The sequence below is a fragment of the Pleurodeles waltl genome, chromosome 4_2 (genome assembly GCF_031143425.1).
Source record: "Pleurodeles waltl isolate 20211129_DDA chromosome 4_2, aPleWal1.hap1.20221129, whole genome shotgun sequence".
Classification (NCBI taxonomy): Eukaryota; Metazoa; Chordata; class Amphibia; order Caudata; family Salamandridae; genus Pleurodeles; species Pleurodeles waltl.
The window spans coordinates 106,229,042-106,245,453 of record NC_090443.1 but is presented as its reverse complement, the minus strand read 5'-3'; the positions used below and the strand labels follow the sequence as shown (position 1 = coordinate 106,245,453).

The 16,412-nt window shown below is 43.1% G+C and overlaps 1 protein-coding gene across 1 annotated transcript in view; it reads left to right on the top strand.

The window, feature by feature from the left end:
- DIP2B (disco interacting protein 2 homolog B) overlaps nucleotides 1-13,723 on the top strand; it is a 738,038-nt gene extending 724,315 nt beyond the window's left edge. Inside the window, exons 37-38 of the mRNA XM_069230866.1 lie at nucleotides 4,081-4,204; nucleotides 9,326-13,723. Of these exons, the coding sequence (XP_069086967.1) occupies nucleotides 4,081-4,204; nucleotides 9,326-9,578 (377 nt within the window). The 3' untranslated portion in view covers nucleotides 9,579-13,723. The remainder of the gene's footprint in view (nucleotides 1-4,080; nucleotides 4,205-9,325) is intronic.
- Nucleotides 13,724-16,412: the final 2,689 nt, after the last annotated feature.

Sequence of the window (16,412 nt, the reverse complement as noted above, 5' to 3'; positions counted from 1 at the left end):
GAAGGTCCCTAAGGGCTGCAGCATGTGTTAGGCCACCCTGAGTGACCCCTCACCAAAAACATACACACTGCCATTGCAGATTGTGTGAGTTGGTGGGGAGAAAAGGGCAAAGTCGACTTGGCATACCTTTCAGGGTGCCATGTCCACAAAACACTGCCTGTGGCATAGGTAAGTCACCCCTCTAGCCGGCCTTCCAGCCCTTAGGCAGGGTGCACTATACCACAGGTGAGAGCATAACTGCGGGAGCAATATGCCGCTACATTAAGTCCATTCTTAGACATTATAAATGCAGTGTGGCCATATTGAGTACATGGCCTGGGAGTTTGTCATTACGAACTCCACCGTTCCATAATGGCTTCACTGAATACTGGGAAGTTTGGTATCAAACTTCTCAGCACAATAAACCCACACTGATGCCAGTGTTGGATTTATTTTTAAAAGCACACAGAGGGCATCTTAGAGATGCCCCCTGTATTTTACCCAATCCTGTAGTGTAGGACCTAATGATCTGTGCCAGCCTGCCACTAGCAGATAAGTTTCTAACCCCATGGGGTGAGGGCATTTGTGCTCTCTGAGGCCAGAAACAAAGCCTGCTCTGGGTGAAGGTGCTTCAGATCTTCCCCCAGCAGGAACTGTAACACCTGGTGGTGAGCCTCTAAGGCTCAGGCCTCGTGTTGCAGTGCCCCAGGGCAACCCAGCTAGTGGAGATACCCACCCCCGGACAAAGCCCCACTTTTGGCGCAAGGTTGGCGGGAACCTTAGGAAGAACAAGGAGGAGTGACCACTTCAGCTGGGACCACCCCTAAGGTGTCCAGAGCTGAAGTAACCCCCTCCCTCCAGAATCCTCCATCTTGGTTTGGAGGACAGGGACCAATAGGGTTACTAATGTGTCCCCACTCCCCAAAGGGAGTGGACACAAGAAGGGTGTAGCCACCATCAGGGACAGTAGCCATTGGCTACTGCCCTCTGACCCCTGTAAAGCCCCTAAATCTTAGGAACCTGACAAGGATGACTGCTTAGCTGAAATTCCTAGCAGAGAAGAAGGAAGACAATTACTTTGGGCCCCAGCCCTACCAGCCTGTCTCCTCCTTCAAAGAACCTACAAAAGAATAGCGACGCATCCTGCGGGACCAACGACCTCTGCCAAGCTCCTGAGGACGGCCCTGCACCCAAAAGGACCGAGAATGTCCGTGGACAGCGGCCCATTCCAAGAAGAAACCAACAACTAAGGACTCCAACCTCACTCCGAATGCGTGTCCTAACCACTCTGCACCCGACGCCCACAGCCCATGTCCAGGTGGCCCAACCAGCTAAAGAGGATCCCCAGGCAGTTGTGAGCAAGTGCGCCCCCCCCCCCCCCCCAATTGACCTTTCCACCTCTCCACGACAACGCCTGCAGAGGTAATCCCGAGGACACCCCTGACTATGAAGCTCCGGAAAAAGATATCCGATGCCTAAAGACACTGCACTCGCAGCACCCAGGCATTGGAGAACTCTACCTCAGGTGCAGCAACGTTCAGCCTGTGGTTTGCCCGAGATGACCCCCTGACCTCGCCTGTAACCTCTGAGTGACGCCCCGGGGTCCCCTCATAGAGAATCATTGGAGACCCGACATTTTGTTTGCACCCGACCGCCCCAGCGCTGCTGAGGGTGTATGTTTTGGTGCCTACTTGTTGCCCCCATAGTGCTCCTCTAAACCCCCCAGGTCTGCCCTCCGAAGTCGCGGGTACTTACCTGCACCGAGTGCCTCTAGTCTCCATAGGAGCCCACATTAATTCTGCCTGTATTTTGACCTCTGCACCAGACCGGCCCCGTGTTGCTGGTGGGTGTTTTTTTCCCCCGGAACGGTTTCTGAAAATTGCAGTATCCATTTTTAAAACAGATTATTGCCAGTACCTGCAACTTGAATCTTATGGTTCTAAAAATAAATGAAGAAAATATATTTTTGCTATATAAAAACCATTGGTCTGGAGTGTGTGCTTCTTCCATTGTCTGTGTGAGTACAACCGTCTGATAAGCCTAACTACTCGACCACACTACCACAAAAAGTGAGCATTAGTATTATCTTCTTTAGCCTCTGATGAGCCTCCGGGGAACCCCTGGACTATGTGTACAATATATCTCACTTTGATATAGTATATACAGAGCAAACTTCCTACATATTTGCATGGACATCTTTCTCTATACTTCTACACTCATTTTCTCACCCACCTGCGGGAAAACAATCTAACAAAGGAGTTGATGCCCATGCGCATTATCATCAAGAGGAGGAGTCACTCAGTCCTGTGACTCGAAACACTTCTTCAAAGAAAATCAACTTGCACCACTCTGGACCCAACTGTAGATGGCAGGCATATGCAGAGCATGTGAATCTACAGCACTTTATATCACAAACAGATGCTTCCTGGGTAAGTAACGTTTTCCTTTAGAGTAAAAAATGTAGAGACCAAGTATGCATTGTTTCAAATGGAGCACACATCAAATATGTTAGAAAGCTGAGATCCTAATGGGACATCATAAAAAGTATGTTTGGAAATAAGAGGGGCAGCCCCTTTAAGAAACGCATAACGAGTACCTTATACAATGAGGGTTAATCTGGTTACTGTAGAAAAACTGATAGATTTGACAAATAATCTTAAACACCAGCCACAAGAAGTTCTTGTGGGTCTAGAGAAAGCACTAACAAACAACTTTGCTTGTAGAGGTTGTATCCGTTCAGAGGTGCACCAAGCAACACACTTCTCCCAAAGACCAGCATAGATAGTTTAGTGGACGGTCCCCTGGCTTCCTAGATGACATTCACTACATTGGGAGGGAGATCAAAGGCAGTCAATTGTCACTGGCCAATAGCCACTCATCAAGGATAATTGAAGATAGATATTTTGCTGCATCAAAATTTCTGAGTGGATAATTCTCTGTATCAAAATTTGCTATGCACTGGCAAAGATGCAGGCTCAAAAGGCTTTAGAGCTCATTCCATCAGGGCTCAGGCTGTGACCACTGCTTTGGCATGCAGTGACTGTCTTGGACATCTGTCAGGCTGCAACTTGGGCATTCGTTCACAAAGCGCTATTGCCTTGATAGGCAGGAAGAGCACTTCATCTTGTTGGTCCTTCAGCGCTTTTTGGTTTGCGCTACTCCTCAGACCCACTTCCTTTGGAGGTAACATCTTGTAGCTACTTACAAGGTGAGGAATCTATGGTTAGAAGTATCCATCAGAAGAACAAATTACTTATCTTTGGTAATGCTCTTTCTGGGGGATATCCTAACCGCAAATTCCGCCCCAACCCTCCTTACCTCCCTGTCATTTCCAGGAAACAGCAGCCTCAATGTTGAACTGCACGTCACCTACCAGCGAGCAAGAAAATCTCTCCAAATCTGGTTTGGTGCCTGGATGGTATTCACAAGCACAGGAATCTGCGGTTAGATAGATTATCCCCCAGAAAGCAAACTACTGGAGGTAAGTAACTTGTTCTGTGTTGCCATTCAACACAACATGAACTGTACTTGTGAGAGTTTGTGATGCCTATGGCACTACCAGCTGTTTAGATGCTGAGCTTTTAATTTGCTTGACCACCGGTTTAGTGTTGTGTTGTGCCCATGTATATTGCTTATATTCAGCTGATATTTTTTGCTGAAGCAATATTGTGTTTGGCTTAGAGTTATAACTTTTTGAGGATTAAGTAGCCTGAAGGTCTGAGTAAAGGCACTTTTTAAATGTATTCCCTTGCATGAATCCTGGTTTCATTCAAATTAGATTTTGGGTCCTGGTGTCTAAAAGCATGCACCATCATAAAAAGGGCTCCATACTACATCACCCCACTGAGCTGGGCATGAACACACAATGCAGATATCTAGAAAGATTAAGATTTATTTTAATGCGGATCCGTTTCAGGCACCTTTCAAGAAGGGCATGAATATGTGATTGAATGTTTAACAGTCAAAATAGTATTGTGTCTTCCGCTAAATAACTATTAATACATGTGTTCCCCTAATCTGCGATTTGTTTTTATCTTAAATTGTGTTGTACATCGAGATAGGTTGGTGCATTGACATCCCCATAATTTTGTCTCCTTGCAGAACGCCATGATGCACTGTACGTAGTAGGTGCTCTAGATGAAACACTGGAGCTGCGAGGACTTCGCTACCACCCAATCGACATTGAAACATCTGTATCTCGGACACACAGGAGCATTGCAGAGTGGTAGGGAACTACATTACTCAAAGTGGACAGGATGAATGTTTTGCATCTGTGTAAAACATCTACATGTCATTGGTCCAGCTTTATTCAGAATGTTGAATTTCCTAGTTGGACAGTGTCAAATGATCTTGATTTCTACACAAAAACCTCCACACTTGGTAGCAGAATCACATTTTCATGCCTGCATCCGAGACGTTTTCTACCTTTAACTCCTCTAGAGTAACTCTTCTTTATCTACAGTAATTTAGCAAAGTCGACCCAGTTGTTTTAGTGCTCTTTATTACCATTAATCCTTTATGGCATGTGCAAGGTTGGGCAAAAGATATTTGGAAAAAAATCCTAAATTTGGCAAAGGGATTTCTTTAAAGAAGAAGGTGGAAATCTGTAGATAGTTGGTTTTGCATGAGAAATGTTTGAAAAAATCTTGCCGTAAGCATGAAATATTGCATTTATGTGAAGTTGTGAAAAGTTAACAAATTAAGCAACTTCATTAATTTGTAAATTTTGTTGGCGTAATTTGACCTTTGCTTAGCCCCTACTTGGGGTCCTATTATCACAAAGATTATACACTCTCTTTCTTGTAACCCGTTTGCTGCCTTTAGCTGATATGACTGGTGTGTGGGAAAAAAAATAAGTCATACGGACTGAGCACTCACAGTGACAAGCCAGGTGGCAGTTAGTTTTGTTATTGCCATTCAAAAGTGTATGAGCTGATTAGCAGTCCATCTGTTCTACATGTATTACAGACAAAGCAAAATGTTGATAGTAAGATTTAATCCAGCTAGAAAGACGGACATATCGAACGCCCATGTCAACTGGCATGGAGAGCTTGACGACCCACTCAGTTGGTGAATCGAATCATGCTAAAGTGCAGATGCAAGAAGCAGCTCGTAATGCTAGCTTTAAGTTGGCACAGTTTTAATATCTCCGCAGGGCTTACCTAACACCACAGAGGCTCAATAGGGATTACCTGGCACGGTCAGGTGGATGTGGCCATTGCATTACTGTAGGAAAATGCCACTGTTGGCATGGTTACCCCCTAACGTTTTGCCTTTTGTTGATGCCAGCTTTGATTGAAAGAGTGCTGGGACCCTGCTAACCAGGCCCCAGCACTACTGTTCTTCCCCTAAAACTGTACCTTCGTCTCCACAATTGGCACAGCCCTGGCACACAGATAAGCTCCTTGTAAAAGGTACCACTGGTACTAAGGGCCCTGTGGCCAGGGAAGGTCTCTAAGGGCTGCAGCATGTTTTATGCCACCCTGGGGACCCCTCACTCAGCACATGCACACTGCCTCACAGCTTGTGTGTACTGGTGGGGAGAAAAAGACTAAGTCAACATGGCACTCCCCTCAGAGAGCCATGCCCACAACCCACTGCCTGTGGCATAGATAAGTCACCCCTCTAGCAGGCCTTACAGCCCTACAGCAGGGTGCATTATACCACAGGTGAGGGCATAGCTGCATGAGCACTATGCCCCTCCAGTGTCTAAGCCAATTCTTAGGCATTGTAAGTGCAGGGTAGCCATAAAGAGTATATGGTCTGGGAGTTTGTCAAACATGAACTCCACAGTTCCATGATGGCTACACTGAATACTGGGAAGTTTGGTATCAAACTTCTCAGCACAATAAATCCACACTGATGCCAGCGTGGGATTTATTGAGAAATGCACACAGAGGGCACCTTAGAGATGCCCCCTGCATGCCAGCCTAACTGCTAGTGCTAGGCTGACCAGTCTCTGCCAGCCTGCCACTTCCAGACTAGTTTCTGGCAACATGGGGTGTGTGCCTTTGTGCACTCTGTGGACAGGAACAAAGCCTGTCCTGGGTGGAGGTGTTTCACACCTCTCCCCTGCAGGAACTGTAACACCTGGCAGTGAGCCTCAAAGGCTCAAGCCTGGTGTTACAACACCCCGGGGCACTCCAGCTATTGGAGATTCCCGCTTCCCGGACACAGCCCCCACTTTTGGTGGCAAGTCCAGGGAGATAATGAGAAAAACAAGGAGTCGTCACCCCCTCAGCCAGGTCCACCCATAAGTTGACCAGAGCAGATGTGACCCCCTCCTTAGAAAATCCTCCATCTCGCTTTGGAGGATTTAGCCCAATAGGATTAGGAATGTGCCCCCCTCCCCAAAGGAGGAGGAACAAGGAGGGTGTAGCCACCCTCAGGGACAGTAGCCAATGGCTACTGCCCTCCAACACTTAACACGCCCCTAGGTTTAGTATTTAGGGGGCAACCCTGAACCCAGGAAATCAGATTAAGGAGGACTGCTGACCTGAAAACCCTGCAGAGAAGGACAACAACTGCTTTGGCCCCAGCCCTACCGGCCTGTCTCCTGATTCAAAGAACCTGCAACAGCAGCACATCCTGCGGTCCCAGCGACCTCTGCTGACTCACAGGACTGCCCTGCAACTCCAAAGGACCAAGAAACTCCTGTGGACAGCGGCCCTGTCTAAAGCAACAAGAAGAAACATTCTTTAAAGAGGCTCTCACCTCACTCCCGAAGCGTAAGTCCCCACCACTCTGCACCCGACACCCCTGGCCCGTGTCCAGAGAAACCAACGCCGCAGAGAAGACCCTCAGGTGACTCCGACCACATGACCACCCTGAGCCGACCTCTCTGCACCCCCACAATGACGCCTGCAGAGGGAAGCCAGAGAACCCCCCCCTGGCCTTGACTGCCCGGTAACAAAGAAACCCGATGCCTGGAAGAAGCACTCCACCCGCAGGCCCGTGAAGAACCAACCACCAGTGCAGCTGCGACCAGCAGGCGGCCCTCACCCTTGCCCAGTCGGTGGCTGGCCCGAGAAGCCCCTCTGTGCCCTGCCTGCATCATCAGAGTGACCCCCGGGTCCCTCCATTGATTTCTATACAAAACCCGTTGCCTTGGTTGCACACCTCACCCAGCCGCCCCTGTGCCGCTGAGGGTGTATTTTGTGTGCCTGCTTGTGTCCAGATGAAGCATCACCTATTGTAAGGCTTCTCTATAGTCTCTTTACAAGTTAAATTGCTGCAAATGTTTCCCAGCAGGAAACCAAACAAGATACAGATTTTCTGTTGTTTTAGGACTATCATTAAAACATAAGAGAGGAAAATACATATCGTGGCAATGGGCATAAACATAAAGGAGAAGAAGTAATCTTGCTATTGCAGACATTAGGCATCTTTACAAGGCTTTCTTCCTGTTACATCCCTTTGCAACTGCGCCCCTGGAGTTACTAATTCCACCACCTAGGAAACTCTGGGGTGGGTGGAGTTGGATTACAAGTGCAATGTTGAGGATCCCCTTAGCAGCGGGATTATAGAGTACCTCCTCGTGAGATGCATTGTGGTGGCTTAATAGTCTGAATGAAATTTAGGAAAATATTGCACTTGAGTATGCTGCACTATAACCAGTAAAATACGGTGTTGTTCGTTTGTCTGGCTTCATCTGTCATTAGTCTGAGTGTTTCTTTGATTTTTATCACTGGTTGACTTTAACCCACCATATGTCCAGTGACTCACTCCTGCCTCTCAGAAGATACCTACATCTGGCCTTTTCCATAATAATGGGCATTATTACTGGCCAATTTAATGGTACTTTGTTTAGCCACCGAAGAAAGATACTTGTCTGAGTGAGCCATTTGGGGATTTGAACTTATGACTTCTAGGCCACACCAGATGTTGGCCCAAGGTCTTAACTCATTTTGCCATCATGGCCACTCGCACTAGAATTAAACAGCAGGCAGTTCCTAAGATGTAATGATGATGGCCCTGCTAGCACGTACTATCAACTGCATTTCTTCTCTCTGCTTACATAATGGAGTGCTTATAACCCAACTGAGTGATACTCATTTTTTTCAATTCTGATTAAATGCTTAATTCATCCAGCTGGTAACCCATTTTTGACATGCTCATACTCTTTGGATGTTTTTTTATGGTCTAGTGAAAGGTAATCATAACCAGATAATGCAATCTTCCTGGACAAACAAACATCTTGGCAATGTTCTCTGTACCAACTGGTAAAGCAGACTGGTTTGAATAAGCAACTCGTGCACTCAGTATTGCATTTGTTTCACCTAAAACACTTCTCAGAAGAAAGAGTTCATTGCAAAACAACTCAGCGAAAATAAAAGGTAGAAATGACAGATAGTTAAAGGATGTCATTGTCGGAGTCAAGATTAGCATTGTGATCAAGTTTAGTAATGGAGTCAATTGTATGCATGAGTTGACGTCTCAAGGGTCGTGTTAATATCAAGGTTAGGTTGAAAGTAATGAATTAATTAGATACTCGATTCGATATAGGGTTAGGCTTTGCAGTGTTTACATTATATTTTAAGAATTGATGAAATGTATATCATTTCAATACAAGGGGGATGCTTTTTTGAAAATGTGCCTTTTTTCTGTGATGCAGCAGCCCTCTGGATGAAAAGTGCAGTAAACTCTACCTTTTACATTGAAACGTTAAACAATCACAATTTGTCTAACTTTTGCATTGGTTGGATTGAGAATGAATCATGCACACATGAAAGTACATAGATCTAATATAACTACTATTAAATAATCACATTGACTATCCTGGGGTGCATAGACTGTACAACTGCAGGAAAACTGCAGAAGAACAGGATGGAATGTAAAGGAATGGGGAATGCACTAAAAATGGAACGTAAGTGTCAGAGAAAAGCAAGGTAAATATAATGGAATGAAAGGGCAGGAAAAAAGAACTGGAGGACAGCAGAGGTACATGAAGGGTTTCTGTCACACTGCTAAAGAAAAAGGGGCTTGTGGAGAAAATAAGAGTACTACCTAAAAAACACAATTTTACAATATTGATTTGTGTACACCATTTTTTCTTCTTACTGCATTACCACTTAGAATCTCTAAATAACGTCAAGTGTTGGGATTCCATGCAGAAAGAAGTTGTCACCTTTCATTGGAAGTTCTCAAGTGGCTGAGACAAATAATATTTGTAGGAAACAATAACTTACAGGTATTTGTCTTTGACAGCAGTTGCCGGCAGTGTTCTGACTCCCATTGTGTGCTACTTTTTTTAAATTGGAAAAAGAGAGGCTCTGGAAAATGGTGTTTAAAAATGCTGCCAATCTTTGTGGATGATTTTGACTTTTCCTATTTCCCTTAATTTTAGTGCTGTCTTCACATGGACAAACCTGCTAGTGGTGGTGGTGGAGCTGTGTGGCTCGGAGCAAGAAGCCCTGGACTTGGTGCCTCTGGTCACAAATGTGGTCCTAGATGAACATTACCTAATTGTTGGAGTGGTGGTGGTGGTGGATCCAGGGGTCATACCCATCAATTCTCGAGGAGAGAAGCAACGAATGCACCTTAGGGATAGTTTCCTAGCTGACCAACTCGATCCTATCTACGTAGCCTATAACATGTAAATGGAGAAAGGCAAGCTTTGCGGATTTCACCATGTGAAACCCCACTGTGTCACTACCGTTGAGAGAGCCCTGACGCTGATGGGAAAAGAATAACTAACACTTGATTTGAAATCATATTGATGTCTACTTTCTCTTGGATCACACCCAACTATGATATTATGACCACATTATGATTGCTGATGTGACAAAAGGGAAAGCATTACTGGACAATAACCATTATCTTCTGCACACGCCAGAGCTGACAAACTAACCTTGATGTTATTGTTAATAATGTGTTTCACGGATGAAAAAGATATTTTTATGTACTTGTTCCGCAGAAGGGTTTAATTTTGTAAAACTGAGAAGGCTCATCTTAGTTCTACATTGTTCATTTTAACCAATGCAACTGATACTGTAGTGCCATTCCTGGGAGTGCATTTGTATGGGAGTCACTGCTTATCCGTATAGTACAATGGCTGAACCCACTAACTGACGGAGTTTAGATTCCCCTGTTGCTTTAGATATAAAAAAAGACTTGGGCTATATTTTAAATATGTAAATATTAATATAATATACTTTAGAGTTAGAAAATTTGTGTTGGTAGCTATATAATGCGACGGGGTTATGATTGAGGGCAGTATCATAACAATCCTTTGCACAAACCAAGAGAAGTCCGTGCTGAACTTTGTCAGATATTCTTAGTTCCGCTTGTAGTCTTCTGTTGCAAACCAGGATATGTCATCAACCCTGGGATTTGCCAGCTGCTTCCTTTCATGCAAGCCCGCCACAAAAAGTCGCTAATTGAAAAAGTTAATGCTGGTCCATATTCTAAAACTATGCACTTTTGTATAATTCATTTTGAATTATGCCATTTATTTCTGCCAGTTTTTCTTTATTCCCTTTTTCACAATGTGGCGCAGCTTTTTGGTGAAAACTCTTTCGATGATGTTTCCCTTTACATAAGTAATTCCTTATTGTCCTATTCCCCAGGCAGAGGACAGTTTATAATGTTCAGTTGTATTTTCTTTAAGACAATTCATGCTTATTTATATTCTTGATAACTGAAGCATAATTTGTAAATTGTACAAAGATCTGCCACCGACAAATTAGGAAATCATCAGAAATTTCAACTCATACACCTTTTTCTTTTTATTCATAACATTTGTGTGTTACTTTCTTCCGACCACATTAGTTCTTCTATCTAATGAAACTAAATTGCATGGTGATTACTTGTTATCTAATGAAACTAATTTGACCGATGATCAAGTCAAATCTCCGTTAGCCCTTGGATATTTTATGTGCGGCTACATCTTACTTCCAATGTAAAACATGAAGGGTCGCCAAAGAGAGGGACGACAACATTCTGCTGACCTTTCTATATGAGTTATGCTAAATGATAAAGCCACAAGGCTCAGTTAGATTTTTACTTGGTGCCGTACATCGGTGTCAGATCAGTTCAATCCATTGCCTTATGAATGCATCCTTGGGTGAAATGTAAGCCCCCATGCACTGAGGGCTTGAGGTGCCTTTGAAACCATTTTAACAGTCCAGTTCTATGTATTTTATTTTGTCATTTTGTTTCGCTGCCCATGGTGCTATACTGATATTTTAGCAGCTTTCTGTTTTCATTTCTGTGGGAGAGGGATTTGGAAGTCTTCCTCATTTTACAGTGAAAAGAGAATAAAAATAAGTGTGCAAGTATGCAGTATGCTGGTAGTTTCTGTCTAAGTGGCCTCAGGAGAATAAAAAGCAATGTTAGTTACGTTTGATAAACGTATTCACAGTCCAGGGATTTTCTGATACAAATTCTCATCAAGTACTGTATTACAAAGCACGTCAAAACTGCAGCTTCCAGAATGCATTGTCGTGGAAGTGAAATCCCAGACCTGTAAATCTAGTGGCCGGTCGACATGAAACAAGGTGGAAACTTGTTGTTTTGCGGCATAAAATGAAAGTATGTCAGTGGTTAATGGAGCGTAGCATTTTGTGTTTCTTTGAGAAATTGCTATCAGCCCTTTGTGAGAGTCAAGATAAGAGAAACAATATGATCGATAATAGTTCAGCAGTTGCTAATTCATTTTCTCAGTGGAAAAGAGCATGCTGCTTTACTTTGCTAACCAAAGAGTTGCTCACGAATAGGGGCCACAGTAAGAAAAAGTAGTTCAGCCCACTTCTCCAAAACAGTCATTATTTGACTACGTTGCGGATCGAAAATAAGGAAATTTTTGATTCATCACAAGGCATAACTTTCTATAACTTTCCCTCATCTATTTTGACTGAAAAGAATGGCCTTTCATGCAACATAAGTCAATACTGTGAAACAAGGATGCTAGAATTTAGTTTTAGGGCTAATCCGAGGAAAACTACTGACAGTCTTTTAGATTATGAAGATGTAAAGTGGAGTGTTATGTCTTACTCGTGGTTACATTCTGAAATGGAAGGGAAGCAGGGTACTTGTCAGCAACGTAAAATAGCAAACGTAACCATCCCACTCCTCCAGCAGGCTTTCAACATCATGATCTGGTTTACATGCGCAAATTGGTTAACAAGTGTGACATATTATTTTGGATTTTGCTCAGTGGTTGTTGCAGTATCCTCCATGTAAGATATCCCAGTACAACAAAACCCTCTCTGAATCTTCATATTTCATTTTTGCGTAAGGACAGGTTCGTTTTTGTACTCTTTTGTTGTCACTAATGTAAAACTTCTTCTATTTGTTTTTCCTTTTGCCATTCTGACTACTACTCTGCTATGGTAACAAAAGTGTGTATGGCATAAGATTTCAGTAAGACTTCAGTTTCATGGATAGTACGCTGGAGACGAAATGCACCTCTATTTTGATTTGTTTCTATTAGAACAGGGCATAGTATAGAGATCATCCAATAAACCATGTTTGAAAGACAGTTTTGCTGATCCTAAATACAATTATTTTTATTTTTATTTTTACTATTGTCAAATTCAGAATGCCATACCATGTACTTCTGTAAAAAAAAAAACCGTTTTTCCTATTTATTTTAAATTAGGTTAACAATACAATTTTAAAATTAAAAATCTTGATGGATGTGTTTTAATACATTAACACATTGAATGTGTTTCATTTGTCTATTTTTTGTATCATTGTGTTAATAATTGTTGATGTATGTACTAAGGCAAATCATCTACCAGCCTCTAGCAAAACATTGGAAAACATTCCATTAATATGTTTTCTTTCAATGATTTATGAATAGTTGTTAAATTACTGTCGGCTATTAAAAGGTTCAGATGTCTTGCAAGCATTCACTAGGTATAGATATTGGTCAGTGCTCGTTTTTTTTACCCTGTTGGCTCTGCTAGGTAAACTTAAAATAGGTTACATTTTGTCATTTTTATCTGTTTTTATTATTGCATTGTCCTGATTTGTAGTATTTTTCTGTGAATGTTTTTTTATAAATTACATAATTGTTTGGGTTACAGTTCCCTAATAGTAGATTTCAATTAATTTTAAAACTGGAATACCCTTAGTGATTAATCAGCTAAATTGTTTGGACCTACTGTAGTGATCATAAGTTAAGTATCTCTCTCCTTTTTTATATTTAGCCTATGAAATTCATGTTTACAAAAAGAAAAACTTGAACTTGAAACTTATGTGAATGTTTTCCTTTACCGCAGTAAAATGTTATCACTTGAACTATTTCCATTGTAATGTTCAACATTTGGGCTAATTTCAGACCTATTTATTAAAATTGTCAGTAGCTATTTCCAATACCTGTAATGTGCATATTCTCAGATAATGTCTTTGCTTACATGTTAGTTAATGTGCAGAAGAGATTTTGATGCTTTTGGTCAAATGTGTTTTCTGGCTAGTACAAATCTAGCATTTATTTCTGATATTTCCCCCCCTTTAACAAAAAGCCCTACCATGAATATTCTGGGGGATACGGGAAGGAATGTGCTATACCTGTACTATGTATGTTAGCAAAACAAATGAAAATTGTTTTTAAACTTAAAAGAAAATATATTGGTCCAATTGCTAATTTATAGATCTAATCAGAAAGAAATATTGCACAATAGTAATGGCCCAAACGTACCTCCGCCTATTTGTGTTTCTGTAGAAAAGAAATATGTGAATAGGTATACTTTATTTTAAGCTGTTGCAGATGCAATAAAGTTGAAATTTGCAAGAGGAACCATCTCTGTTCACTATTTAGTGAGATAGGTGTTGTTTTAAGCTGACATAATTATTTATATTTTCGTGCTTGTCTCAAGTCTGGTGAGCCATGAGAGACTTTGCACGTGCATTCAGTGCCGGCTCCTCTGTTAGGGCGGAGGAGCGTCGCCCCCACTAGCAGCAGAAGCTGCAAAACCTTTAACAAACAAACCAATAATAAACAGTGTTTATTATTGTTTTGTTTGTTAAGGGGGTGAGGCCATTGGGGTGACGAGCAGTGAGAGGAGTGCACTGTGCACTCCAGAGTAAGCATCTATGTTTGGCCAGCTGTCTCAGGCCAGCCAAACACACATACACAGTGTGCTCTCTCCAGCTTGGCAACACAGTTGCCTGGGCTGGAGAGAGCCGGCACGGGCTCCTATTCTGCCTGGGAGGGTCCTGGCTGGGTGCTCCCAGCCAATCCTAATGCTGCTATGAGCAGCGTCAGGATTGGCTGCAGGGCAGGCTGGGAGCCTGTGCCTGCTTGTACCGACGAGAGAAAAAGGAGCGGCCCGGCGGATCAGGTAAGTGGTTTTTTTTTTTTTTTTTTAATTTAATTACATTTTATCCCCTCACCCCACACCCCTACCAACGCCGTACCCCCCGAGCGAAGCAAGACGCTACTGCATGCGTTTATTCAGAGCACACTGGATTCAGTCTAGAAAGATGTAATTCATGCTTTGCACCTGCCCTTATATTTTGTAATTCACTTAGCAGAATCTGTGTAACAGGGTAACATCAAATCGTATGTGTGGGTTTGCAGTTGCCGCATAGGTTCTCATTATCCTAATGAGACTACTGGATTCGGGTGGCAGAATCACCTGTACTGTGGGGGACCGAGTCTGATCCTGCACCATGTGACACCTGTCTGCCTAATCCTAGTTTGTTCTGGCTAACTAGCAGTGCCTCCTCTCCTCCCAAGAGCAGGGATGATTGGGGCAACCGGGCGCAAGACATACATGACTCCTCGGGAATAGGTGGTTACTCATATCTCATCCGTTTCTCTCAGTTAAATTAGTTCCACGTATGCAAGGACAATCAAGCAGAGTATAGTTCAATAGGGTTTTATTGAAGTAACTGCATCTTAGATAATAAAGCATGAATTGCAATAACTAGGATGAAGCACAATAAGATTATAATTGTGACAAGGAGAGGAAAACACAAGAATAACGCTACCAAACTGTCACTAAGATTTGTAGAGAGAGTTCCTACCTAAGCTGTGTTAGAGCACAGCATGTTAAGCTCTAATTCTGCCTTTCAGGTTCCCCCTGGAAAAACATCATCCCTTATACGTGAGCAAGAGGCCTGTAGTCAACATCAGCAGCTGTAGCAAAGTAATCGGTAATCAGCAAACAGTTTTGGTCATCTGACTGGAATCTCCCTGTAATGTACATGGGTCAAAGTAGTGTTTTTCTAATAAAAGAACTGATGTTCCAATAAAGGATCCCAACGTAAGAGTGTGTATGTTTCTGTGAACATTGGAGACAAAGCTTACCACTTTTGCCGGAAACCTGTCTTACTGCAGCCTTGAGAAAAGCACAGTGTGAAAGAAATGTCTTGTTTAAGAACGTAGTGCTGACCTAGGCGAAGAACAGCTAGATAGAATAAATTAAACAAGTCCACAATAGTGGCTAATGTTAAAATAATAAAACAAAGCGGAATAAAATTTATCTAGGTTTAAGTGCACAGCGACAGGCCTAATATGCTAAAATCACTTGTATAAAATTATAGCCAAAATGGCTACACAACACAGTCAGGAAGCTATTCTAGATTCAGGTTCTGGATATTCCGTTGGATCTGGAAGTGGGTATACTGGTAAGTTTTTTTTTAAACTGTTTTTATTGAGTTTAAAAAAAGTAAACCAACAAGAACATATGTACAGTGCAGATAATAGCAAGACAATACATCATCATTACAGAGGAGTACCAGAGGGCCAATTACCATCAGATTCAAGTCCTGTAAGAGACGGAACCACTGTACAGACATAGCCCATGGTCCGACCATTCCTACCCAAGACATTGAGACCAATCATTAAATAGCTTATTCAAATAGGAACGTGTCGACACCATAGTTGGCCACCCCCTGTGCAGAGGACTCAGCGAGTGACCCCACCACCCTCGTCCTCCGCGCTGCTTACAGATCTCGTGTCCTTCCCACCAGTAAAGCGTTCCAACCATGCCCCCAAACCACTTAATCAGCGAGCGCCTTCTCATCTCTTCTTGTCAAGCGCAAATGCCGCTCCTCAGCTGCACCCCATTCCAGCAAATCCCTTAGCCAACTGGAGACCGCCAGGCTCTGGGAGCACATCCAACCGACTGCTACTCTACGCTTGGCATCACCAGCGTAAGCTGGGCCAGTTTGTACGGAACCCCCCGACCGCGCAGCCGCCACACTGCTCACAAAACACAGGTCTGCGACACTGCCCTTAACTCCAATCCCATGGCCTCCTCAATTGCTGCTACCACTTCCTGCCAAAAGTCATACACTGCCCCAAAGGTCCAAGCCAAATGAAGGAAGCAGGCACCAAACTCACCACACCTAGGACAGCATCCTCTACGGTTCGAGTCAGTCCTGTTTAGCCTGACGGGGCATAAAATACGCTCTATGCACAAAATTAAAATGTAGCAGCTTAAACCTGTGATTGCAGGACACAGTACGCCCCAAAGAAA